The sequence below is a fragment of the Pseudophryne corroboree genome, chromosome 1 (genome assembly GCF_028390025.1).
Source record: "Pseudophryne corroboree isolate aPseCor3 chromosome 1, aPseCor3.hap2, whole genome shotgun sequence".
NCBI classification, from domain to species: Eukaryota; Metazoa; Chordata; class Amphibia; order Anura; family Myobatrachidae; genus Pseudophryne; species Pseudophryne corroboree.
In genome coordinates, this window is record NC_086444.1 from 918022778 (window position 1) to 918047639 (window position 24862).

The 24862-nt window shown below is 46.8% G+C and overlaps 1 protein-coding gene across 3 annotated transcripts in view; it reads left to right on the forward strand.

Moving 5' to 3' along the window:
* TAF1D (TATA-box binding protein associated factor, RNA polymerase I subunit D) overlaps positions 1 to 19179 on the forward strand; it is a 106306-nt gene extending 87127 nt beyond the window's left edge. For 2 of the 3 annotated variants that reach the window (XM_063920334.1, XM_063920333.1), the window contains exons 4-6: positions 2756 to 2931; positions 9783 to 9837; positions 18516 to 19179. In XM_063920334.1, coding sequence (XP_063776404.1) covers positions 2756 to 2931; positions 9783 to 9837; positions 18516 to 18629 — 345 coding nt within the window. In that variant the 3' untranslated portion in view covers positions 18630 to 19179. The remainder of the gene's footprint in view (positions 1 to 2755; positions 2932 to 9782; positions 9838 to 18515) is intronic. The other variant, XM_063920335.1, reaches the window with a different exon arrangement.
* Positions 19180 to 24862: the final 5683 nt, after the last annotated feature.

A 24862-nucleotide genomic window follows, 5' to 3' on the forward strand; every position in this document is an offset into this window, starting at 1 on the left:
AAACTCTTTCTGTGTCTCCCTGACAGAATTTACTGTGAGTCTGTCCCCTATATGTCGGTGGGTGTTTAGTACATGTGTGTCGACATGTCTGAGGCGAAGTGCTTCCCACAAACGGCTGTGGGAGTGACCCTGTCGGCACCGCCGACTCCTGATAGTACTTGGTACAGGTGTGTCAACAGGTCGGGGGATGAATGTTTTTCCAAAGAGAAAAGTATATTAGGGACACAGACGTGTGTGGGTGGCCCTGTCGGCACCACCGGTATCTGACTTGGTGAAAAATTGCATGTGAATGTGATGCATATCAGAAAGGGTTCGCGACCCAATTCCATGGTGGTCTCGGCTAGGAGAGCGTTGTGGACAAGGGGTCCGGTTCCCACCTACACATACACCGGAGGATAATCCTGTCTTCCAAGAGCAGAATCTCACTCCTGTGGTGGCTGCGCAGTTCTCACTTCCTAGAGGGGCGCAGGTTCGAGTTCCAGGACTGGATTCTAGCGACCACGGATGCAAGCCTCCGAGGCGGGGGGGCAGTCACACAGGGGGAAAACTTCCAAGGAAGATGGTCAAGTTAGAAAACTTGTCACCACATAAACGGTCTAGAGTTAAGGGCCGTATACAACGGTTTTCTACAAACGAAAAGCAGAACAGCAATGGCAGAAACCACAAGGATTTTCCGCTGGGCGGAAAAACATACAAGCGCTCTGTCGGCGATGTCGTTCCAAGAGTGGATATCTGGGAAGCAGACTTCCTCAGCAGACACGATCTCCATCCAGGAGAGGGGAGACCTCCTCCAAGTAATCTTCGAAGAGGTGACATGTCGGTGGGATTTCCTCAAGTAGGAATGATGGCATCTCGTCTCAACAAGAAGCTTCAGAATTCCAGGTCAAGGGACCCTCAAACAGGTACAGTGAATGCACTGGTGACACCGTGGGTGTTTTCAGTCGGTATATGTATTTCCTACGTTTTCTCTCGTTCCAAAAGTTCTGGGATCATAAAAAAGGAAATTCGAGCGAGCCTCATGGTCTCAGACTGGCCAAGGAGAGCTTGTTATCCAGATCTCAGGAATTACTCATAGGAGATCCCTGTTTTTTTTCCCTTTGAGCGAGGACCTGTTGCGGCAGGGGCCATGTGTGTATTAGGACTTACCGCGGCTACGTTTTATGACATGGCGGTTGACCGCCAAATCCTAGTTCGTAAGGGTATTCCCACGGAATTAGTTCTCCACGCTTATTCGGGCTAGAAAAAGGGGTAACGTCTAAACATTACTACAGTATTTGGAGAAAATAAGTTTCTTGGTGTGAATCCAAGAAGTCTCCTGCGGCAGACTTTTCAGCTAGGACGTTTTCTCCATTTTCTACGAGCAGGTGTGGATGCGGGCCTAAACTTGGGCTCAATTAAAATCGGCCTTATCGGGTTTCTTTCAGAATAAATTGGACTCCCTTCCAGAAGTTCAGACTGTCGTGAAGGGCGTGTTGCACATCCAACCTCCATTTGTGCCCCAGTGGCACCATGGGATCTTATTGGGGTGTTGCAGTTCCTGCAATCTCATTGGTTTGAACCTTTAAGTAAGGAGGAGTGAAATTCCTCACTTGGAAAGTGGTCGTCAGGTTGGCCTTGGCATACGCAAGGCGAGTGTCTGTGTTAGCGGCCTGGTCTCACAAGAAACCTTATTTGATCTTCCATGAAGATAGAGCAGAGTTGGAAACTCGTCAACAATTTCTACTGAAGGTGGTTTCTTCTTTCCACATGTACCAACCTATTGTGGTGCCTGTGGCTACCGACGCCTTCGCTGAGTCGAAGTCTCTGCATGTAGTCAGAGTTTTGAAAATTTATGTCGCCAGGACGGCTCCGTTTAGGAACACAGACTCTGTTTGTCCTGTTTGCGCCCAAAAAGATTGGGTGTCCTGCTTACAAGCAGACTGTTGCGCACTGGATCTGTGGTACGATTCAGCATGCTCATCTCACGGCAGGATTGCCGTTACCGAAATAGGTGAAGGCCCATTCTACTAGAAAGGTGGGCTCGTCTGGGGCGGTTAACCGTGGAATCTCGGCATTGCAACTTTGCCGAGCAGCTATTTAGCAAACAATTTGGCTAAGTTTTACAGTTTTAATACCTTGGCCAAGGTTGACCTCACGTTTGGTCATTCGGTACTGCAGAGTCGTCCGCACTCTCCCGCCCATTCTAGAGCTTTGGTATAACCCCATGGTTCTTGATGTGACCCCAGCATGCTCTAGGACGTATGAGAAAATAGGATTTTAATACCTACCTGTAAATCCTTTTCTCTTAGTCGTAGAGGATGCTGGGCTCCCGTCCCAGTGCGTACTGTATCTGCAGTAATTATTTGTGGTTACAAACATGTTGTGTTACGATTTTTGTCAGCATATTGCTGCAAATTCTTCATGCCGTTGGCTTGTGTTCTATTGGATGCCATGTTCTGCGGCATGCTTGAGGTGTGAGCTGGTAAGATGCTCACCGTGGTTTAACAATAAATCCTTTCCTCGAAATGTCCGTCTCCCTGGGCACAGTTCCTTAAACTGGAGTCTGGAGGAGGGGCATAGAGGGAGGAGCCAGATCACACAATCTGAAAGTCTTAAAGTGCCCATGTCTCCTGCAGATCCCGTCTATACCCCATGGTTCTTGATGTTACCCAGCATCCTCTATGGACTAAGAGAAAAGGATTTACCGGTAGGTATTAAAATCCTATTTTTACTATTACTCTGCTTTCAATTAATGCATGTACTTCTTATTATGCAGCAATTTGTCTTTGGTGGTTTTTTGAACTACATCAAAAATCTTAAATTTGAGCGCCATTTGCAAAATTCTCTGAAGAACATGGTTTTGAATAAAGAGCTGGATAACAGAGACATTGAAATGCGTAAATATTCATATCTGGATGATGATGGACCCATTTCACCTATCTCTGAGTCTGGGTAAGATGCAGCTGCATTATTGTTTCATAATGTATTGCATTGCAACTTAACATGCAACATTTGATTATTATATTGCCATTATTTCCAGTGGAATTTGTTTTTAATGTTTTCCAACTTTGTTATACTGTAGCTCAAAAAAATGTGAAAGGTAATTCATAGGCTCATAGAAAGAGATTCCGTATGAGGGAAACGTATTCTAATTAATTAGTGAACTTACAAATTAACAAATACAGTTAATATACATGGGGGAAAAAAAAGAAAATCTCTAGTTGGTTTTTCAACTTGCAGAAGAATTTCTCCAGAGTCCAACACATAATCTAATACCATCAACATAGACCAAATTTGTCTAGTCAGGGATCATGTAAAGGTACTGTAGTTAGTTATTTGACATTAAAAAGAGAATGCTTCAAATCTGAGTGTTCCAATTAAGAATTGGGAGACTTAGGGACAGATTCAATTGCTGGCGGAGTTTTGGTATTCAGTTACGGGTCAGAAAATGAAAGTGATTTTTTTTTCTTGCCTTTCAGAGCAAGTCTGATTTTTCCAGAAGATGTTAATTTTAGGAAAAATAACTGGGACTTGCTCTGGGACCCCAGCGTTGAATATATAGAGAGTGTTTGTTTGTTTGTTTGTTTGAGACCTCCTCTCCTGTCCCCAAGCTGGCCTCTGGGAGGACTGCATTTCCCAGTAGCCCTTCCGCCTCTTACCACCACCCAGATCCCCCAAGCAGCCCACTCCCCAGTGGGAAGATGGAGAGAAGACCACCGGCGGCCGCGGAGACCCCTGCAGAGGTGAGTATTATTTAAAAAAAAAATATTAATGCGCTGGGCGGTTTTCAGTTCTGAAAACCCTGCGACTACTTTTTTAAAATTGGAAATTGCAGGTATCTGGAGCTCGCATACCCATGGTAATCCAAAATTGGGCGCAAGATAAGCAAGGTTTTTTTTTACTTTGCTGAATCTCCGGCCCATTTGAATTCCCTCCATAGAATGTTGGAAAATAATTAAATATCTATATCTGGTGACTAATTGCTCCCTGAATATGGAGAATTTCTCCCTGAATATGGAGAAAGCGTAATAACAAGGTAAATGGACATTTGTATTTATAGTTGCAGATTTGTTAAATGTATCAGGTTAAATAGGTGTTATTTTCAAAATGTTATCATTGAAAAAATAAATTGACAATATTGTGGAGATTTGTTGGGAAAACAATTTTACAGTCCAAAAATAATAAACAATTACGGTTTTATAGATGTGTCCTCACACATCTTTGTAGAAAGCTACAGCATGGCGTAGTGTTGCATCACTGGAACACGCATCAACACTATTTGCAGGTGTCGATTTCCACCGAGAAATGCCTCTTGTAACTATGGGTAGCGGGAGCTTAACTATCTATGGCAGTGGGAGCATAGTAGTCCCGCTGCTTGCGACTGCACTACTGTTTTGCACATATAATCGCAGGTGTGTGCGTATGCCTCGCTATGCCGGGAAGCTTTGCATAAGGACACATCTGTATATACACACACAGGCATGCATGAAGAGCAGCAGATAGAGCGGAAGGCAGGGGGATGCGGTCAGCCCAGACTGGTGGATGGTACTACCAGGATCGTACCTTTACGTCCTGCATGTTCCTTGAGCTCATGTATAATTGCCCCACACTATTTCCAGACAAGGCATTCGATTTTCATGTTTGCTTTGCTTTATTCAACATTTTTTTTTAATTTCAGATATTCACTTTCTTTGTTTTATGCTTTGTTATTCAATAAAAATATTTCTGATCCGTTATTTATGTGGATTTTAAGTAGGTTGTTATTATTATTGTTGCTCATCCTCAACAGTATTGGAACTACTTACGGACATTACAACTGATCCTAAAGGAAAGGGTTTATTTTAACATGTTTTTTCTCTAGCATCCATAAGGGATATTGGGGGAATCTAGTATGATGGGGTATATACTGGGTCCAAAGGAGCCGGTGCACTTTAAATTTCTTCAACTGGGTGTGCTGGCTCCTTCCCTCTATGCCCCCTTCCACAGGCAGTGCAGCAGCCATCCTGGTTAAACTCCCTGGATGGCGGACATGTTCTCTCAGCCCTCTGCAAACCGTCATAAGACACAGCGACTGCAGCAGGCTGTATAGCAGACCTGGCTACAAGAGGACAGACCCTTCTCCCTAAATCAGGGCCACATACACGTGGGCTGCCTGCTTACTCTCAGTAACTGATGAAGAGGAACAGAAGGTGGGGGGGGGATATATATACCCTATTATTGAGGATTCATCCCCTGCACAAGGGCTTGAGCCCCTCATAATTGCTATCAGGGATGTGTTAAAACTCCCAGTAGAAGACGATGCAGTAAAGCAGTCATTTTTCTCCTCGCAGAAAAAGGTTAGTGTCACTTTCTCTAATTCTAAGGCATTAGATGATATGTTTAAAGTTGACCTGGAAAAATCCTGATAAAAAATTCCAGGTGGCCAGACGCTTCTTTACACTTTACCATTTTCTCCTTAAGGCAGGAAAAACTGTGAAGATCCCCCGGCTGTTGACGTCTCTGTCTCACGCCTGTCTATAGAGGTGGTGTTACCGATCCCTGGCTCCTCAGCTTTGAAGGACCCTGGGGATAGAAAACTGGAAGACTACACTGAAGTCTATTCCACAGCAGCTGGTATATTACAAAGTCCTGTGATAGCGGGTTGCTGGTTGCCATATGTCATTCACGCCTGGGCTGGCCAGTTCAAGAGGGCTTCGCGGGGATATCTCTCTGGTGAGTATGGTTACTCTGATCACACACATTCAGGATACTGCACGCGGTCTGTGCGACTCTATTAAAGAGATGGGCGCTATTAATGTGAGTACTACTGCCATGGCAGTGTCGGCACGCAGATCCAGTGGATAGCGGACGCAGATTCCAAGCGTAGTGTGGTGTCTCTCCCTTTCTCAGGGGAGTGGCTATTCGGGTTGAGTTGGTTTCATGCATTTCCAAAGCTACTGCAGGGAATTCCACGTTTCTCTCCTCTGGGGCCCCACCGGCTAGGCGTTCCTACCCACGGCCATCTCAGTCCTTTTGGACTGCTATGTTTTGATCTTGAACCAGAGCACCTCAAACGCTGCACGAGGCACCAGAGGTAAGGCAAAAAAGCCAGCAGCTGTAGGTTCCCAGGAACAAAGCACCAGTTCAGCTTCCACTAAGGCCTCAGCATGACTGTGCCATCCACCCCGAGGGTATCTCGTGGTGGGAGCTTGGCTGCGTCACTTCAGCCGCATCTGGGAAAGTTCCTGCCAGGATACCTGGGTACAGGACCTAATTTCTCAGGACTACAAGCTGGAGTTAGACTGTGCTCCTCCCCAAATCAAGCTTAACAGCTTTGGAGGATACGCGTGTTTATCTGCAACAGGCCATCCTAAAATTGGTCCAGTCCCGAGTCATTGTTCCAGTGCCACTGCAACAACAGGGCAAGGGTTATTACTCCAACCTGTTAGTGGTACCGAAACCGGGTGGTTCAGTAAGACTCATTTTGAATCTGAGATCCTTGAACCCTAACTAGAGGTTTTTGGGTTCAAGATGGAATCCTTGCGAGCAGTGATTGCGTGTCTGGAAGAACAGGAGTTCATGGTCTCCCTGGATATCAGGGACGCCTATCTCCATATCCCGATTTGGCCACCTCATCAGGCTTACCTGAGGTTTGCCCTGCTGAACGATCACTACCAGTTCCAGGCGCTTCCCTTCGGCCTGTCCACAGCTCCGAGGGTGTTCACGTAGGTGATGGCGGAGATGATGTTCCAACTCCGGGTCCTGGAGGTCAATATTGTCCCTTACCTGGACAGTCTCTTGATAAAAGCGAGATCCAGGGAGCTTTTATTGCTCCGTATAGGCCGCACTATCCAACTTCTGTCATACCATGGGTGGATCCTCAATTTACAGAAGTCCCACCTGGAGCCAACTCAGCGGCTCCTGTACCTGGGAATGTTGCTGGATACTGTAGCTAGAAAGTGTTCCTCCCAGAAGACAAAGCGAGAACATTTCAGGAGATGGTCCGCATGGTTCTCTGGCCTACTTGAATATCCATTCATCTTTGCATAAGATTGTTGGGAAAGATGGTTGCCTCGTACGAGGCGATCCAATATGGGAGGTTCCATTCCAGAACATTTCAATTGGATCTCCTGAGCAAGTGGTCCGGATCACATCTTCAGATACACCGGATAATACGGCTGTCACCTCAGGCCAGGATTTCCCTCCTGTGGTGGCTGCAGTCCTCCAACCTACTGGAAGGCCGAAGTTTCGGGATTCAGGATTGAATCCTCCTCACAACGGATGCGAGTCTGAGAGGATGGGGATCTGTCACCCAGGGGGCTCAGTTCCAGGGCAGGTGATCAGCCCACGAAGCCCTCCTTCCGATCAACATTCTGGAACTTCAGGTGTTCTACAATGCTCTGATTCAGGCCTCTCCTCTACTCTGGGATCATGAGATCCAAGTACAGTCGGACAACGCCACGGTAGTAGCGTACATCAAACGACAAGTAGGAACAAAAAGCAGAGCCTGCATGCGAGAGGTGTCAAAGATACTCCTCTGTTCAGAAAGAAATGAAAGAGCACTGTCCACAATCTTCATTCTGGGAGTAGACAACTGGGAAGTGGACTTCCTGAGTCGTCACGATCTCCACCCGGGAGAGGGGGGGCTTCATCATCAGGTGTTTCAGCAGATCGACCGGTGGGGCTTCCCACAAATAGACACGATGGCTTCTCGACTCAACAAGAAGCTTTGTTGGTATTGCTCACGAACCAGGGAACCTCATGCAAGGGCAGTGGATTCACTGACATCGCCTTGGCCTTACCAGCTGGTCTAACTGTTTGCTCCGATTCTATTGCTCCCACGGGTGTTCAAGCGAATCAGGAATCAAGTAGTCCAGGCAGTTCTGATTGCCCGGATTGGCCTCGGAGGGCATGGTACGCCAATCTTCTGGACATGTCCGTCGAAGACCCTTGGCCTCTGCCACTGAGAATAGATCTTCAACAAGGTCCGTTCGTCTACCCGGACTTATGGCGGCTTTGTTTGACGGCATGGAGGTTGAGCGGAACATCCTAGTTCACAAGGGCCTTTCCAAAAAGGTTATTGCTACCATGGTTCAGGCCAGGAAACCTGTGACGTCAAAACACTATCATCATATCGAGAGAAGATATGTCTCTTGGTGCGAGGATTCATGTGGGACGTTTCCTGCAGGCTGACGTGGATAAGGGCTTATGTCTGGGTTCCATTAAGGTCCAGATTTCAGTTCTCTCAATTTTCTTCCGTAAGAAATTGGCAGTATTGCCAAAAGTTCAGACCTTCCTGCAAGGGGTGCTTCACATTCAACCTCCTTTTGTGCCGCCCATGGCACCCTGGGATTTGAATGTAGTGTTGGAATTTCTACAGTTCTCCTGGTTTGAACCTCTGATGACGGTAGACGACACGTACCTCACGTGGAAGACGGTGATGTTATTGGCCTTCTGCTAGGCGTGTCTCAGAATTGGGGGCTATATCGTGTAAAAGCCCTTACTTGGTCTTTTATTAGGACAGAGTGGAGCTCAGGACTAAGCAGCAGTTCCTGCCGAAGGTCATCTCTGCATTCCACTTGAATCAACCTATTGTGGTTCTGTCAAGTTCTGGCACTTCTGCTCCTCTGGAGGCATTGAATGCTGTGCGAGCCTTGAAGATCTATGTCAAGAAAACGGCTCGGATCAGAAAGAAGGATTCCTTGTTCGTGCTTTATGATGCACAGAAAAAGGATTGCCCTGCTTCAAAGCAGTCCATTACTCGTTGGCTTAGGCATACTATCCAGCAGGCCTATGTGTCGGCAGCCTTACCTGTTCCACAGTCTCTGAAGGCCCACTCTACAAGATCGGTGGGGTCTTCCTGGGCAGCTGCCCGTGGAGTCTCGGCCTTGCAACTATGCCGAGCTGCTACCTGGTCGGGGAAGAACACCTTTGTGAAGTTCTACAGGTTTCATACCCTGGCCAAAGAGAATTCCCAGTTTGGGCAGGCGGTGCTGCAGACGTCTCCGCACATTCCCGCCCGTTCTGGAAGCTTTGGGACATCCCCATCATACTAGATTCCCCCAATATCCCTTATGGATGCTAGAGAAAATAGAATTTTAAAAACCTACCGGTAAATCCTTTTCTTGTAGTCCATAAGGGATATGGGGGGTAATTCCGAGTTGATCGCAGCATCAAATTTGTTAGCAATTGGGCAAAACCATGTGCACTGCAGGGGAGGCAGATATAACATGTGCAGAAAGAGTTAGATTTGGGTGGGTTATTTTTTTTCTGTGCAGGGTAAATACTGGCTGCTTTATTTTTACACTGCAATTTAGATTGCAGATTGAACACACCCCACCCAAATTTAACTCTCTCTGCACATGTTACATCTGCCTCCCCTGCAGTGCACATGGTTTTGCCCAATTGCTAACAAACTTGCTGCTGCAATCAACTCAGAATTACCCCCATTGTGCGCCCGCCTCAGTGCGTTGACTTTCTGCAGGTTATCTCTTCTATGGTTACCTGTTCAGCTGTTGCTGTCTTGTTACCAACCGTTGCTGGTTGTTTTATGTTAGTGGTGTGTAAATCTCACCACTCATTGTTATGTTCCTTCTCTCAAGTATGTCCTTTCTCCTTCGACCACTATTTTACCTATAACTGCCTGTGGGAGGGGCATAGAGGGGAGGAGCCAGCACACCCAGTTGAAGAAATTTAAAGTGCCCTGGCTCCTTTGGACCCCGTCTATACCCCATCGTACTAGATTCCCCCAATATCCCTTATGGACTACGAGAAAAGGATTTACCAGTAGGTAATTAAAATCCTATTTTTTTTCTTGGTTATAGAGAAAATGTTAATTATGATGAAGATGAGCCAGAGGACTGTGATGTAAAAATCGTGGTGAGTTGCAGCTTTTTCATAGAGGGAATAAGATAATGCAAATTTTATGAAATACAGTCCAAGCTAATTGCTTCCTCCTGGTTTGAAAAAGCCATGGCCAATTTATTTGTATCATATGAAGAACTATTGTAAGAAATGTAATTAGTAGGGTCAACAGAACAATAAACAAATGTACTGTGTTAAACATAGATACACTGAAGGCGGGTACACACATAGAGATGTGTCCCAGAGATCTAGCACAGATCTCTCAGCACACATCTCTGGACGCTCAGCACACAGCGCGATGTGTGCTGAGCGAGGCGGGGAACCATTCACTTTACCCAGCGGGGAAGTGAGCAATCTGACTAGTTCTGGCATGCAGAGACATCGATAGCGACGCGCGTGGCCGCACATCGCTGTCGCCGGCACCCCTACACGTGGAGCGATCTGTGCTTAATTTCTGAGCACTCTATTCGCTACGTGTGTACCCCGCTTTAGAATCCTGATGGTTAACTTTACACATAACTGCATCTGTTCTGTTCCTTTTAGAACTACATATAGCATTAATAAATATACAGGTCAGGAATTTTAGTCCTTCATAAAATTTCTGATGACCGACCCCCGCATCTCCTTAACTAAGATGGAGTTCTGTTTAAAATGGGACATTGCCCATAGCAACAAATCAGATTCCAGGTATTATCTTCTAGAAGGCGCTGGATAAATGAAAAGTAGAATCTGATTAGTTGCTATAGGCAACATCCCATCTTAATTAGAACTCCCATCTTAGTAAATTTACCCCACTGAGCTAAAGCTTGGTCAGGGTTTACAGCGTGTACACTGATCTGATAATCAGGCTGAGGATTGGATCTGAAAAGTGTGTACCCAGCTTTACACCACTGAATGATTACAAAGAATATGTTGATTACAGTTATACCTTATCCAATACCAAATATTCAACCATATTTCATTGTTATGTTTTAATTAATTTTTATGTACAGTACATGCAAAATGTATTCACAGCGTTTCACTTTTTCCACATTTTATGTGGCAGCCTTATTCCAAAATGGAATAAATTAATTTTTTCCCCTCAAAATTCTGCACACAATACCCCATAATGACAACGTAAAAAAGGTTTTTTTTGAGATTTTTGCAAACTTAATAAAAATAAAAAAAATAAAAAATCACATGCACATAAGTATTCACAGCCTTTGCTCAGTACTTTGTTGATGCACCTTTGGCAGCAATTACAGCCTCAAGTCTTTTTGAATATGATGCCACAAGCTTGGCACACCTTTCTTTGGACAGTTTCGCCAATTCCTCTTTGCAGCACCTCTCAAGCTCCATCAGGTTGGATGGGAAGCACAGGTGAACAGCCATGTTCAGATTTCTCCAGAGATGTTCAATCGGATTCAAGTCTGGGCCCTGGCTGGGCCACACAAGGACATTCACAGAGCTGTCCTGAAGCCACACCTTTAATTTCTCTTACGTCCTAGAGGATGCTGGGGACTCCGTAAGGACCATGGGGTATAGACGAGCTCCGCAGGAGACATGGGCACTATAAAGAACTTTTAGTATGGGTGTGCACTGGCTCCTCCCTCTATGCCCCTCCTCTAGACCTCAGTTAGATTTTGTGCCTAGAGGAGATAGGGTGCATTACAGATGAGCTCTCCAGAGTTTCTCTGAAAAATAATTTTGTTAGGTTTTTTATTTTTAGGGAGCACTGCTGGCAACAGGCTCCTTGCATTGTGGGACTGAGGAGAGAGAAGCAGACCAACTTAAATGATAGGCTCTGCTTCTTAGGCTACTGGACACCATTAGCTCCAGAGGGAGTCGGAACGCAGGTCTCACCCCGCCGTTCGTCCCAGAGCCGCGACGCCGTCGTCCTTGCAGAGCCGGAAGATAGAAGTCGGGTGAGTATAAGAAGAAAAGAAGACTTCAAGGCGGCAGAAGACTTCAGATCTTCACTGAGGTAAGCGTGCAGCGTTACCGCTGCGCGCCATTGCTCCCACACGCTACACACACAGAACGGGCACTGGTGGGTGCAGGGCGCAGGGGGGGCGCCCTGGGCAGCAATAAACCTCTGGTCTGGCATACAAGGGTACATTAGGCTGCGGAGGCAGTAAATGAAGAGATCCCCCGCCATTTTTTGAATATTGAAGCGGGACCGAACCCCGCCGCTGGAGGGGGCGGAGCTTGATCTCAGCACTAACAGCGCCATTTTCTCCACAGAAAGCTGCAGAGAAGCTGGCTCCCCGGACTCTCCCCTGCTGAACTCGGTGACAGAGGGCTGGGGGGGGGGGGGGGGGCATGTTTAAAGCGCAGTGAGTGTATAACATTGATTATATATATATATAAAGCACTATCTGGGTTTTATTCCAGTGTCAGTTTGGCGCTGGGTGTGTGCTGGCATACTCTCTCTCTGTCTCCTCAAAAGGCCTTGTTGGGGAATTGTCCCCTTATAGATATATCCCTGTGTGTGTGGGGGTGTCGGTACGTGCGTGTCGGCTTGTCTGAAGCGGAAGGCTCGTCCAAAGAGGAGGTGGAGCAGATGTGTGGTGTGTCTCCGTCGGCAACGCCGACTCATGATTGGATGGACATGTGGCATATGTCAAATGCGAGTGTGGCCTCATTACATAAGAAACTGGACAAAGCAGAGTCCAAGGAGAAATCAGGGAGTCAATCCACGGATTGGACTGGGTCACAGGGCCCTTCTGGGTCTCAAAAATGTCCCCTATCCCAAATAGTGGACACTGGTACCGACACGGATTCTGACTCCAGTGTCGACTACGATGATGCAAAATTACACCCAAGGGTGGCAAAGAGTATTCAGTGTATGATTATTGCAATAAAAGATGTTTTGCATATCAATAATGACCCCTCTGTCCCTGATACGAGGGTGCGCATGTATAAGGAAAAGAAACCTGAGGTAACCTTTCCCCCATCTCATGAGCTTAACGAGTTATTTGAAAAAGCTTGGGAAACTCCAGATAAAAAACTGCAGATTCCCAAAAGGGTTCTTATGGCGTATCCTTTCCCTGCACAGGACAGGGTACGTTGGGAATCCTCTCCCAGGGTGGACAGGGCTTTAACGCGCCTGTCCAAGAAGGTGGCGCTGCCGTCTCCGGACACGGCAGCCCTCAAGGATTCTGCTGATCGCAGACAGGAGACTACTTTAAAGTCTATTTATGCGCCTACGGGTGCTTTGCTAAGACCGGCAATAGCATCGGCATGGGTATGTAGCGCAGTTGCAGCTTGGACAGATACCTTGTCAGCTGACCTTGATACCCTAGACAGGGATACCATTATATTAACCTTAGCCCTCATTAAAGACGCAGTCTTATATATGAGGGACGCACAAAGAGACGTGGGGCTGCTGGGTTCCGGAGCCAATGCCATGGCTATTTCAGCGAGATGAGCTCTATGGACCCGCCAATGGACGGGTGATGCAGACTCAAAGAAGCATATGGAGGTTTTACCTTACAAGGGTGAAGTGTTGTTTGGTGAGGGGCTCGCAGACCTGGTTGCCACAGCTACCGCGGGTAAATCTACCTTTTTACCTTTTGTTCCCCAACAACAAAAGAAAACTCCACAGTATCAGATGCAGTCCTTTCGGTTGCATAAGTCCAGAAGAGGTCGGGGCTCCTCCTTCCTTGCCAGAGGTAAGGGTAGAGGAAAGAGAAAACCTGCTTCGGCTAGTTCCCAGGAGCAGAAGTCCTCCCCGGCTTCTACAAAATCTACCGCATGACGTTGGGGCTCCCCTAAGGGAGTCCGCACCAGTGGGGGCGCGCCTTCGACTTTTCAGCCAGATCTGGATTCTTTCAGACGTGGATCCTTGGGTGATGGAAATTGTTTACCAAGGCTACAAGCTGGAATTCGAAGAGGTGCCCCCTCGCCGATTTTTCAAGTCGGCCTTGCCAGCTTCACCCCCGGAGAGGGAAGTAGTGTTAGCTGCAATTCAAAAGCTGTGTCGACAGCAAGTGGTGGTCAAGGTTCCCCTGGTCCAACAGGGAAAAGGGTATTATTCAACCCTGTTTGTGGTCCCGAAGCCGGATGGTTCGGTCAGACCCATTTTAAATCTAAAATCCCTAAACCTGTACTTGAAAAGGTTCAAATTCAAGATGGAATCGCTCCGAGCTGTAATATCCAGCCTGGAAGGGGGGGATTTGATGGTGTCACTGGACACAAAGGATGCATACCTTCATGTCCCCATATACCCCCCCCCCCCCCTACCCCCTCATCAGGAGTACCTGAGATTTGCTGTACAGGACTGTCATTACCAGTTTCAGACGTTGCCGTTTGGGCTTTCCAAGGCCCCCGAGGATTTTCACCAAGGTATTGGCGGAGATGATGGTGTTCCTGCGCAGGCAGGGAGTCACAATTATCCCATACTTGGACGATCTCCTGATAAAGGCAAGATCGAGAGACCAATTGCTGAAGAGCGTGTCGCTCTCCCTGAAAGTGCTTCAACAGCACGGTTGGATTCTCAATCTGCCAAAGTCACTATTGGTTCCTACGACTCGGCTATCATTCCTAGGCATGATTCTGGACACGGAACAAAAGAGGGTTTTTCTCCCATTGGAAAAAGCCCAGGATCTCCAGAACATGGTCAGAGACCTGCTAAAACCAAAAAGAGTGTCTGTTCATCAATGCACTCGAGTTCTGGGGAAAATGGTGGCAGCCTACGAGGCCATCCCCTTCGGCAGGTTTCATGCGAGGACTTTTCAGTGGGACCTTCTGGACAAGTGGTCCGGGTCCCATCTACTTATACATTAGAAAATAACCCTGTCCCCGAGGGCCAGGGTGTCTCTCCTGTGGTGGCTGCAGAGTGCTCACCTTCTAGAGGGTCGCAGTTTCGGCATTCAAGACTGGGTTCTGCTGACCACGGACGCGAGCCTCCGAGGATGGGGAGCAGTCACACAAGGAAGAAATTTTCAGGGACTATGGTCAAGCCAGGAGGCTTGTCTACACATCAACATACTGCAATTGAGGGCCATATACAACGGCCTACGACTAGCGGAGAATCTTCTTCGCGACCTACCTGTTCTGATTCAATCCGACAACGTCACAGCGGTGGCTCATGTAAACCGCCAAGGCGGGACAAGGAGCAGAGTGGCGATGGCGGAAGCCGCCAGGATTCTTCGCTGGGCGGAAAATCACGTAAGCGCTCTGTCAGCTGTCTTCATTCCGGGAGTGGACAACTGGAAAGCAGACTTCCTCAGCAGACACGATCTCCATCCGGGAGAGTGGGGACTTCATCAAGAAGTTTATGCAGAGATAACAAGTCTTTGGGGAATTCCTCATATAGACATGATGGCGTCACGCCTCAACAAAAAGCTTCGGAGGTATTGTGCCAGGTCTCGGGACCCTCAGGCAGTAGCAGTAGACGCCCTAGTGACACCATGGGTGTTTCAGTCGATCTATGTATTTCCTCCTCTTCCTCTTATCTCAAAAATATTGAGAATTATAAGACAAAGAAGAGTGCAGACAATACTCATTGTCCCAGATTGGCCTCGAAGGGCCTGGTACTCAGATCTTCAGGAAATGCTCACAGGGAGGACCTGTTACAGCAGGGGCCATGTGTGTTTCAAGACTTACCGCGGTTACGTTTGACGGCATGGCGGTTGAACACCGAATCCTAGCTGGGAAAGGTATTCCGGAGGAAGTTATCCCTACTCTGATAAAGGCTAGGAAGGAGGTGACGGCAAAGCATTATCACCGTATCTGGAGGAAGTATGTATCTTGGTGTGAAGCCAAGAATGCTCCTACGGAAGATTTCCATCTGGGCCGGTTTCTCCACTTTCTACAGACATGAGTGGATATGGGCCTGAAGTTAGGCTCCATTAAGGTACAGATTTCGGCCCTATATTCTTTCAGAGGGAATTGGCTTCTCTCCCAGAAGTCCAGACGTTTGTGAAGGGAGTGCTGCACATCCAGCCCCCCTTTGTGCCCCCAGTGGCACCGTGGGACCTTAACGTGGTGTTAAGGTTCCTGAAATCTCACTGGTTTTAACCTCTTCAAACAGTGCAATTAAAATTTCTCACGTAGAAGGTGGTCATATTATTGGCCTTGGCATCTGCAAGGCGGGTATCCGAATTGGCGGCCTTGTCCCTCAAGAGCCCCTATTTGATTTTCCATGTGGATAGAGCAGAGTTGAGGACACGTGGTTTCTTCATTTCATATGAACCAACCTATTGTGGTGCCTGTGGCTACGGGGGACTGGGAGGACTCCAAGTCCCTGGATGTAGTCAGGGCCTTAAAGACTTATGTAGCCAGGACGGCTAGGGTTAGGAAAACAGAGGCTCTGTTTGTCCTGTATGCAGCCAACAAGGTTGGCGCTCCTGCTTCTAAGCAGACTATTGCTCGCTGGATCTGTAACACGATTCAGCAGGCTCATTCGACGGCTGGATTGCCGTTACCAAATTCTGTAAAGGCCCATTCCACTAGGAAGGTGGGCTCTTCTTGGGCGGCTGCCCGAGGCGTCTCGGCATTACAGCTTTGCCGAGCAGCTACTTGGTCGGGTTCAAACACTTTTGCAAAATTCTACAAGTTTGATACCCTGGCTGATGAGGACCTTGCGTTTGCACAGTCGGTGCTGCAGAATTATCCGCACTCTCCCGCCCGGTTGGGAGCTTTGGTATAATCCCCATGGTCCTTACGGAGTCCCCAGCATCCTCTAGGACGTTAGAGAAAATAAGATTTTAAACCTACCGGTAAATCTTTTTCTCCTAGTCCGTAGAGGATGCTGGGCGCCCGTCCCAGTGCGGACTACATCTGCAAGACTTGTATATAGTTGTTGCTTTCATAAGGGTTATGTTACAGTTGGAATCGGTCTTTGACTGATACTGTGTTTTGTTCATACTGTTAACTGGTTGCATATATTCTAGATTATATGGTATGATTGGTGTGGGCTGGTATGAATCTTGCCCTTAGATTAACAAAATCCTTTCCTCCTATTGTCCATCTCCTCTGGGCACAGTTCTCTAACTGAGGTCTGGAGGAGGGCATAGAGGGAGGAGCCAGTGCACAACCATACTAAAAGTTCTTTATAGTGCCCATGTCTCCTGCGGAGCCCGTCTATACACCATGGTCCTTACGGAGTCCCCAGCATCCTCTACGGACTAGGAGAAAAAGATTTACCGGTAGGTTTAAAATCTTATTTTCTTGGCTGTGTGCTTAGGGTCGTTGTCCTGCTGAAAGATGAACAGTCGCCTCAGTCTGAGGTCAAGAGCGCTCTTGAACAGGTTTTCATCAAGGATGTCTCTGACATTCCTGCATTCATCTTTCCCTCTTTCCTGATTAGTCTCCCAGTTACTGTCATTAAAAAACATCCCCACAGCATGATGCTGCCTCCACCATGCTTCACTGTAGGGATGGTATTGGCCTGGTGATGAGCGGGGCCTGGTTTCCTCCAAACATGACGCCAGGCATTCACACCAGAGAGTTCCATCTTTGTCTCATCAGACCAGAGAATTTTGTTTCTCATGGTCTGAGAGTCCTTCAGGTGCATCTTGGCAAACTCCAGGCGGGCTGCCATGTGCTTTTTACTAAGGAGTGGCTTCCGTCTGGCCACTCTACCATATAGGCCTGTTGGTGGATTGCTGCAGAGATGGTTGTCCTTCTGGAAGGTTCTCCTCTCTTCACAGAGGAATGCTGTAGCTCTGACAGAGTGAGCATCGGGTTCTTGGTCACCTTACTGAGTAGGGCCCTTCTCCCCCGATTACTCTGGTGGTTCCGAACTTCTCCCATTTACGGATGATGGAGGCCACTGTGCACATTGGGACCTTCAAAGCAGCAGATATTTTTTTGTGTGCTTCCCCAGATTGGTGCCTCAAGACAATCCTGTCTTGGAGGTCTACAGACAATTCCTTTGACTTCATGCTTGGTTTGTGCACAGACATGCACTGTCAAGTGTGGGACCTTATATAGACAGGTGTGTGCCTTTCCAAATCATCTCCAATAAACTGAATTTACCACAGGTGGACTCCAATTAAGCTGTAGGAACATCTCAAGGATGATCACATTGTCATTATGGGGTATTGTGTGTAGAATTGTAAGGGGGAAAAATAATTTATTCCATTTTGGAATAAGGCTGTAACATAACAAAATGTGGTAAAAAAAAGTGAAGTGCTGTGAATACTTTCCAGGATGCACTGTACTAATGCCCTTTGTTTTGGAATGATATGTTTAACCAGCACATCTGAACGTGATGTCTGGGTGTCAGCATACTTTTTGCCATGTAGTGTATTATATTACATTCCTTGTAATGATCAGTAGTTGCTGGCTTAAGCATCATTAGCCATGTAGCACAGCATGAGCTACAGATGTGTCCTCTTACAACTTTGCTCCATGAGCTACAATGCACAAGTGCCATGTGACTCTCTTCCAGGAAAACACTCTAGCATAGCATTTTGTTGGCAAATACATACAGATTATAGGTATGCCAGATATCATTTTAATCAGCAGAAGCTGCTTGTGCGTCCTATTACATTGCATTGCGTCTAAGACTCATTTTCACGATAGAAGAGGCAAAAAAAGTTGCTCAGCGCTACCAAGTCCCGCCACGGCATGGCGCGATTTGAAGGGCTGTTTAGCATGACTGCAACAAGGATGGACACATCTGTATAGAACAAAAAAGTATTCTATTTCTGCATTGAGTCCATAACACTTGCCTGTTACGGACTTCTTTTTCTTTATTCTAGGAAAACCACTCCTTTATTTTGGAAAGTGAAGTGCCCGAGAAGAAAGATTGGAAAATAAAGAAAAAGCTGAAGAATAAAGTGGGGACAAATGATAAAAATTGCAAGAGACATTGAATTTGAGAATGGACGCTAAATGGCATAATAGCAATTGGGTTGTGTTCTAGATGCTCATTTAGGGTCAGAGTTGTACATTTGCAGTTAAATTTGAGGCGTGGATTGCATCTGTATACATTGCAAAAAACTTCACCCTGTCCCTCCCGTATCTCACCTCTGGCATCTTTTCACCATTGGTATATTGTTATGAGCAGCACCATCTTGCTTCTGTTAGGGGGAAGGAAGATTCTTCCAAACATCTTCCAAGTATGCACTGTGCCCTGCAGTGCTTTGTGCACTTGTTAGACATCCAAGACTGGACTAAAGACTGTGTGACATAATTTTGTAAAAGTAAGAGCTATACAGTGAATGTTGTATTGTTGTGCCATGTAACCGTTATTTAAATTTCTTGTGGTTTGGCATTCTGACCCTTTGTGATTGCATAGGTGCATGAAGCAATGGATTGATGTGCCAGAGAGTTACTGAAAGCCCTCCAAACTGTAACCTCCAGAACAGGAATAGATGTGTTTCCCACTTACCTGTTAAGAGAAATAAAATCTTTAAGAAACCATCTGATAATGATTTCTTCAGTCAATCCTTACTGATAGGTGGTTCATTTTCATATGAAAGGGAAACACAAACTGCCAACAATTATCATCCCTATCGATGGTAAGACAGCCTAGGCAAGTTGCCACTTTCCAGTGGCAGGGATGTGGCCCCTGGAATAAAATGTTTTAGAGACTGGCTCTCTTACCAGATGTACGTACCTTCCTTCTGGGGCAGTGGTGCAAGTAGAATAAATGTGTTAGTGGTACTGTGTGAGCACGCCTTCAGCACTCGCGCCAAAAAAATGGGTGTGGCCAATGAAAATGGGGGCGTGATACACTTATGGAGCGCCAGATACACACATGACCCTAATAGTGCAGTGCCAGATACACATGTCCCCAATAGTGCCAGATACACATATACCCCCAATAGTGCCAGATACAAATATGCTCCCAATAGTGCCATATCTGGCACTGTGGTGGCCCCCACAGTTCCAGATATGCCCCCACAGTGCCATACAAATATTCCCCTCACAGTGCCAGATAAAAATATTCCCCTCACAGTGCCAGATAGAAATATGCTTGCAGAGTGCCAGATATGCCCCCACAGTGCCAGATACAAATATGCCCCCACAGTGCCATATACAAATATGCCCCCACAGTGCCAGTTACACACAAACCCCACTGTGCTGCTCATCACTGTTTGCAGTGTGTGTATGTCAGGGGAGGAGAGCACAACACACACCTCTCCTGCCACTCAGTGCTCACTCTGGCGGCGGCGTGTATCTCAAACCAGGCGCCTGTTCGTGAGCCAATCGAAGCTTGCGGCCCGGCAGCCAATCGGGAGCTACCGGTCCGCGAGCTCTGATTGGCTCACAAACCGGTGGCTGGTTTGAGGTCCTACATGCCACAGCCAGACTGAGCAATGAATGGTAGGAGAGGCGTGCGTTGTGCTCTCCAGTGACGCACACACAGCAGCGGCTGCAAGTAAGGTGGGCAGCCAGCGGTACTGCGTATCGGCTGTCAGTTTCTTACTGGTATGCAGTACCGCCAGACTTGCAGCACTGTTCAGGGGGTACTCTTAATGCAACCTTCATTTTTCCTTCCGGTCGCTCCGTGGGATTTGTCCTTGGTTCTACAGGCCTTGTCATGGACTCCTTTTGAACCATTGGAACCGGTAGACCTCAAGTGATTAACCGCAAAGACACTCTTTCTACTGGCCATCACTTCAGCATGCAGGGTTTTGGACTTGGGAGCTCTGTCCTGTAGTTCCTCGTTCTCGATTTTTCACCAGGACTGGACATTCCTTCAAACTAAAAAGGGGTACCTACCTAAGGTGGTGTCTAAATTCCATATTGATGAACCCATTGTGGTCCCGGCCTTTCGGGGACCTGGACTTTCACAGGAGGAAGCCTCGTTAGATATGGTCCGTGACCTCAAATATATGTGCACCCTACTGGTTCCCTTCGGAAGATGGATTCCTTATTCATCCTTTATGGATTCCACAAGTGGGGCTGGCCAGCCACTAAGCAAACGTTGGCACATTGGCTCCGCATGTACATCTCACAGGCATATACACAAGCTGACATTCCTGTTCCAAGTATAGTCTCTGCTCACTCTACTCGCTCTGTCGGTCCTTCGTGGGCTGCCAGACGTGGCGCATCTGCTCCTCCCTATATGCCCCTCCTACCAGACTCAGTCTTGAAACTGTGCCCGAGGAGACGGACATACTTCGAGAGAAGGAAAGACACAGATAGTGGTGAGATTCACACCAGCTCACACCGAATTGAAAAACCATGCTGGCCAGCATGCAACATGGAGAAACCATGCTAACCAGCATGCAACATGGAGAAAACGTATAAACCAGCATGCAACATGGAGAAACCATGCAAACCAGCATGCAACTTTGAAGAAAACAAGCGAACCAGCATGAAACATAAAGAAACCATGCCAACCGGCATGCAACATGAAGAAACCATGTTAACCATCATGCAACATGAAGAAACCATGCTAATCAGCAGGAACAAGAAGAAACCATGCTAATCAGCAGGAAAGAGGAAAAGTAACAGCTAAGCCAATACTTAACCAAGTAACAATGCAGGAAAATGAAGTGCTGGGCGGGTGCCCAGCATCTTGTACGGACTACGAGAAAAGGATTTACCGGTAGGTAATTAAAGTCCTATTTCTTCTTACGTCCTAGAGGATGTTGGGGTTCCATTTAGTACCATGGGGTTGTACAAAGATCCCAGTATGGGAGGGAGAGCGCTGAGGCTCCTGCAGAACAGATTGACCAAACTTTAGGTCCTCAGAGGCCAAAGCATCGAACTTGAAGAACTTAGCCAACGTGTTCGACCCTGACCAAGTAGCTGCACGACAAAGCTGCCAAGCCGAGACACCCAGGAAGAACCCACTTTACGGGTAGAGTGGGCCTCCATAGAATTTGGACACGACAATCCTGCCATAGAATAAGCACGCTGGATAGTAAACCTGATCCAACGAGAAATCGCCTGCTTAGAAGTAGAGATGAGCGGGTTCGGTTCCTCGGAATCCGAACCCGCCCGAACTTCATGTTTTTTTTCACGGGTCCGAGCGACTCGGATCTTCCCGCCTTGCTCGGTTAACCCGAGCGCGCCCGAACGTCATCATGACGCTGTCGGATTCTCGCGAGGCTCGGATTCTATCGCGAGACTCGGATTCTATATAAGGAGCCGCGCGTCGCCGCCATTTTCACTCGTGCATTGAGATTGATAGGGAGAGGACGTGTCTGGCGTCCTCTCCATTAGAATAGAGATAGATTAGATAGAGAGAGAGAGATTGTGCAGAGTCGCAGACAGAGTTAGTTTACCACAGTCAGTGACCAGTGCAGTTGCTAGTTAACTTTTATTTAATATAATATATCCGTTCACTTCTCTCTGCTATATCCGTTCTCTGCCTGAAAAAAAAAACGATACACAGCACAGTCAGTCACACAGTGTGACTCAGTCTGTGTGCACTCAGCTCAGCCCAGTGTGCTGCACAGTCATCAATGTATAAATTAAAAGCTTATAATTAATTGTGGGGGAGACTGGGGAGCACTGCAGGTTGTTAGCAGGAGCCAGGAGTACAATTATATTAATTAACAGTGCACACTTTTGCTGCAGGAGTGGTGACCAGTGCCTGACCACCAGTATAGTATTGTTGTATACTACTAATATCTCTTTAAATATCAACCAGTCTATATTAGCAGCAGACACAGTACAGTGCGGTAGTTCACGGCTGTGGCTACCTCTGTGTCGGCACACGGCAGGCAGTCCGTCCGACCAGAATTGTATTATTTATTATTATATACCTACCACCTAACCGTGGTTTTTTTTTCATTCTTTATACCGTCATAGTGTCATCCTAATTGTTACGAGTATACTACTATCTCTTTATCAACCAGTGTACAGTGCGGTAGTTCACGGCTGTGGCTACCTCTGTGTCGGCACACGGCAGGCAGTCCGTCCGACCAGAATTGTATTATTTATTATTATATACCTACCACCTAACCGTGGTTTTTTTTTCATTCTTTATACCGTCATAGTGTCATCCTAATTGTTACGAGTATACTACTATCTCTTTATCAACCAGTGTACAGTGCGGTAGTTCACGGCTGTGGCTACCTCTGTGTCGGCACACGGCAGGCAGTCCGTCCGACCAGAATTGTATTATTTATTATTATATACCTACCACCTAACCGTGGTTTTTTTTTCATTCTTTATACCGTCATAGTGTCATCCTAATTGTTACGAGTATACTACTATCTCTTTATCAACCAGTGTACAGTGCGGTAGTTCACGGCTGTGGCTACCTCTGTGTCGGCACACGGCAGGCAGTCCGTCCGACCAGAATTGTATTATTTATTATTATATACCTACCACCTAACCGTGTTTTTTTTTTAATTCTTTATACCGTCATAGTGTCATCCTAATTGTTACGAGTATACTACTATCTCTTTATCAACCAGTGTACAGTGCGGTAGTTCACGGCTGTGGCTACCTCTGTGTCGGCACACGGCAGGCAGTCCGTCCGACCAGAATTGTATTATTTATTATTATATACCTACCACCTAACCGTGGTTTTTTTTTCATTCTTTATACCGTCATAGTGTCATCCTAATTGTTACGAGTATACTACTATCTCTTTATCAACCAGTGTACAGTGCGGTAGTTCACGGCTGTGGCTACCTCTGTGTCGGCACACGGCAGGCAGTCCGTCCGACCAGAATTGTATTATTTATTATTATATACCTACCACCTAACCGTGGTTTTTTTTTTCATTCTTTATACCGTCATAGTGTCATCCTAATTGTTACGAGTATACTACTATCTCTTTATCAACCAGTGTACAGTGCGGTAGTTCACGGCTGTGGCTACCTCTGTGTCGGCACACGGCAGGCAGTCCGTCCGACCAGAATTGTATTATTTATTATTATATACCTACCACCTAACCGTGGTTTTTTTTTCATTCTTTATACCGTCATAGTGTCATCCTAATTGTTACGAGTATACTACTATCTCTTTATCAACCAGTGTACAGTGCGGTAGTTCACGGCTGTGGCTACCTCTGTGTCGGCAGTCGGCAGGCAGTCCGTCCATCCATAATTGTATTATTATTATAATATATACCACCTAACCGTGGTTTTTTTATACCACCTAACCGTGGCAGTCCGTCCATAATTGTATACTAGTATCCAATCCATCCATCTCCATTGTTTACCTGAGGTGCCTTTTAGTTCTGCCTATAAAATATGGAGAACAAAAAAGTTGAGGTTCCAAAATTAGGGAAAGATCAAGATCCACTTCCACCTCGTGCTGAAGCTGCTGCCACTAGTCATGGCCGAGACGATGAAATGCCAGCAACGTCGTCTGCCAAGGCCGATGCCCAATGTCATAGTACAGAGCATGTCAAATCCAAAACACCAAATATCAGAAAAAAAAGGACTCCAAAACCTAAAATAAAATTGTCGGAGGAGAAGCGTAAACTTGCCAATATGCCATTTACCACACGGAGTGGCAAGGAACGGCTGAGGCCCTGGCCTATGTTCATGGCTAGTGGTTCAGCTTCACATGAGGATGGAAGCACTCAGCCTCTCGCTAGAAAACTGAAAAGACTCAAGCTGGCAAAAGCACCGCAAAGAACTGTGCGTTCTTTGAAATCCCAAATCCACAAGGAGAGTCCAATTGTGTCGTTTGCGATGCCTGACCTTCCCAACACTGGACGTGAAGAGCATGCGCCTTCCACTATTTGCATGCCCCCTGCAAGTGCTGGAAGGAGCACCCGCAGTCCAGTTCCTGATAGTCAGATTGAAGATGTCAGTGTTGAAGTACACCAGGATGAGGAGGATATGGGTGTTGCTGGCGCTGGGGAGGAAATTGACCAGGAGGATTCTGATGGTGAGGTGGTTTGTTTAAGTCAGGCACCCGGGGAGACACCTGTTGTCCGTGGGAGGAATATGGCCGTTGACATGCCAGGTGAAAATACCAAAAAAATCAGCTCTTCGGTGTGGAGGTATTTCACCACAAATGCGGACAACAGGTGTCAAGCCGTGTGTTCCCTTTGTCAAGCTGTAATAAGTAGGGGTAAGGACGTTAACCACCTCGGAACATCCTCCCTTATACGTCACCTGCAGCGCATTCATAATAAGTCAGTGACAAGTTCAAAAACTTTGGGTGACAGCGGAAGCAGTCC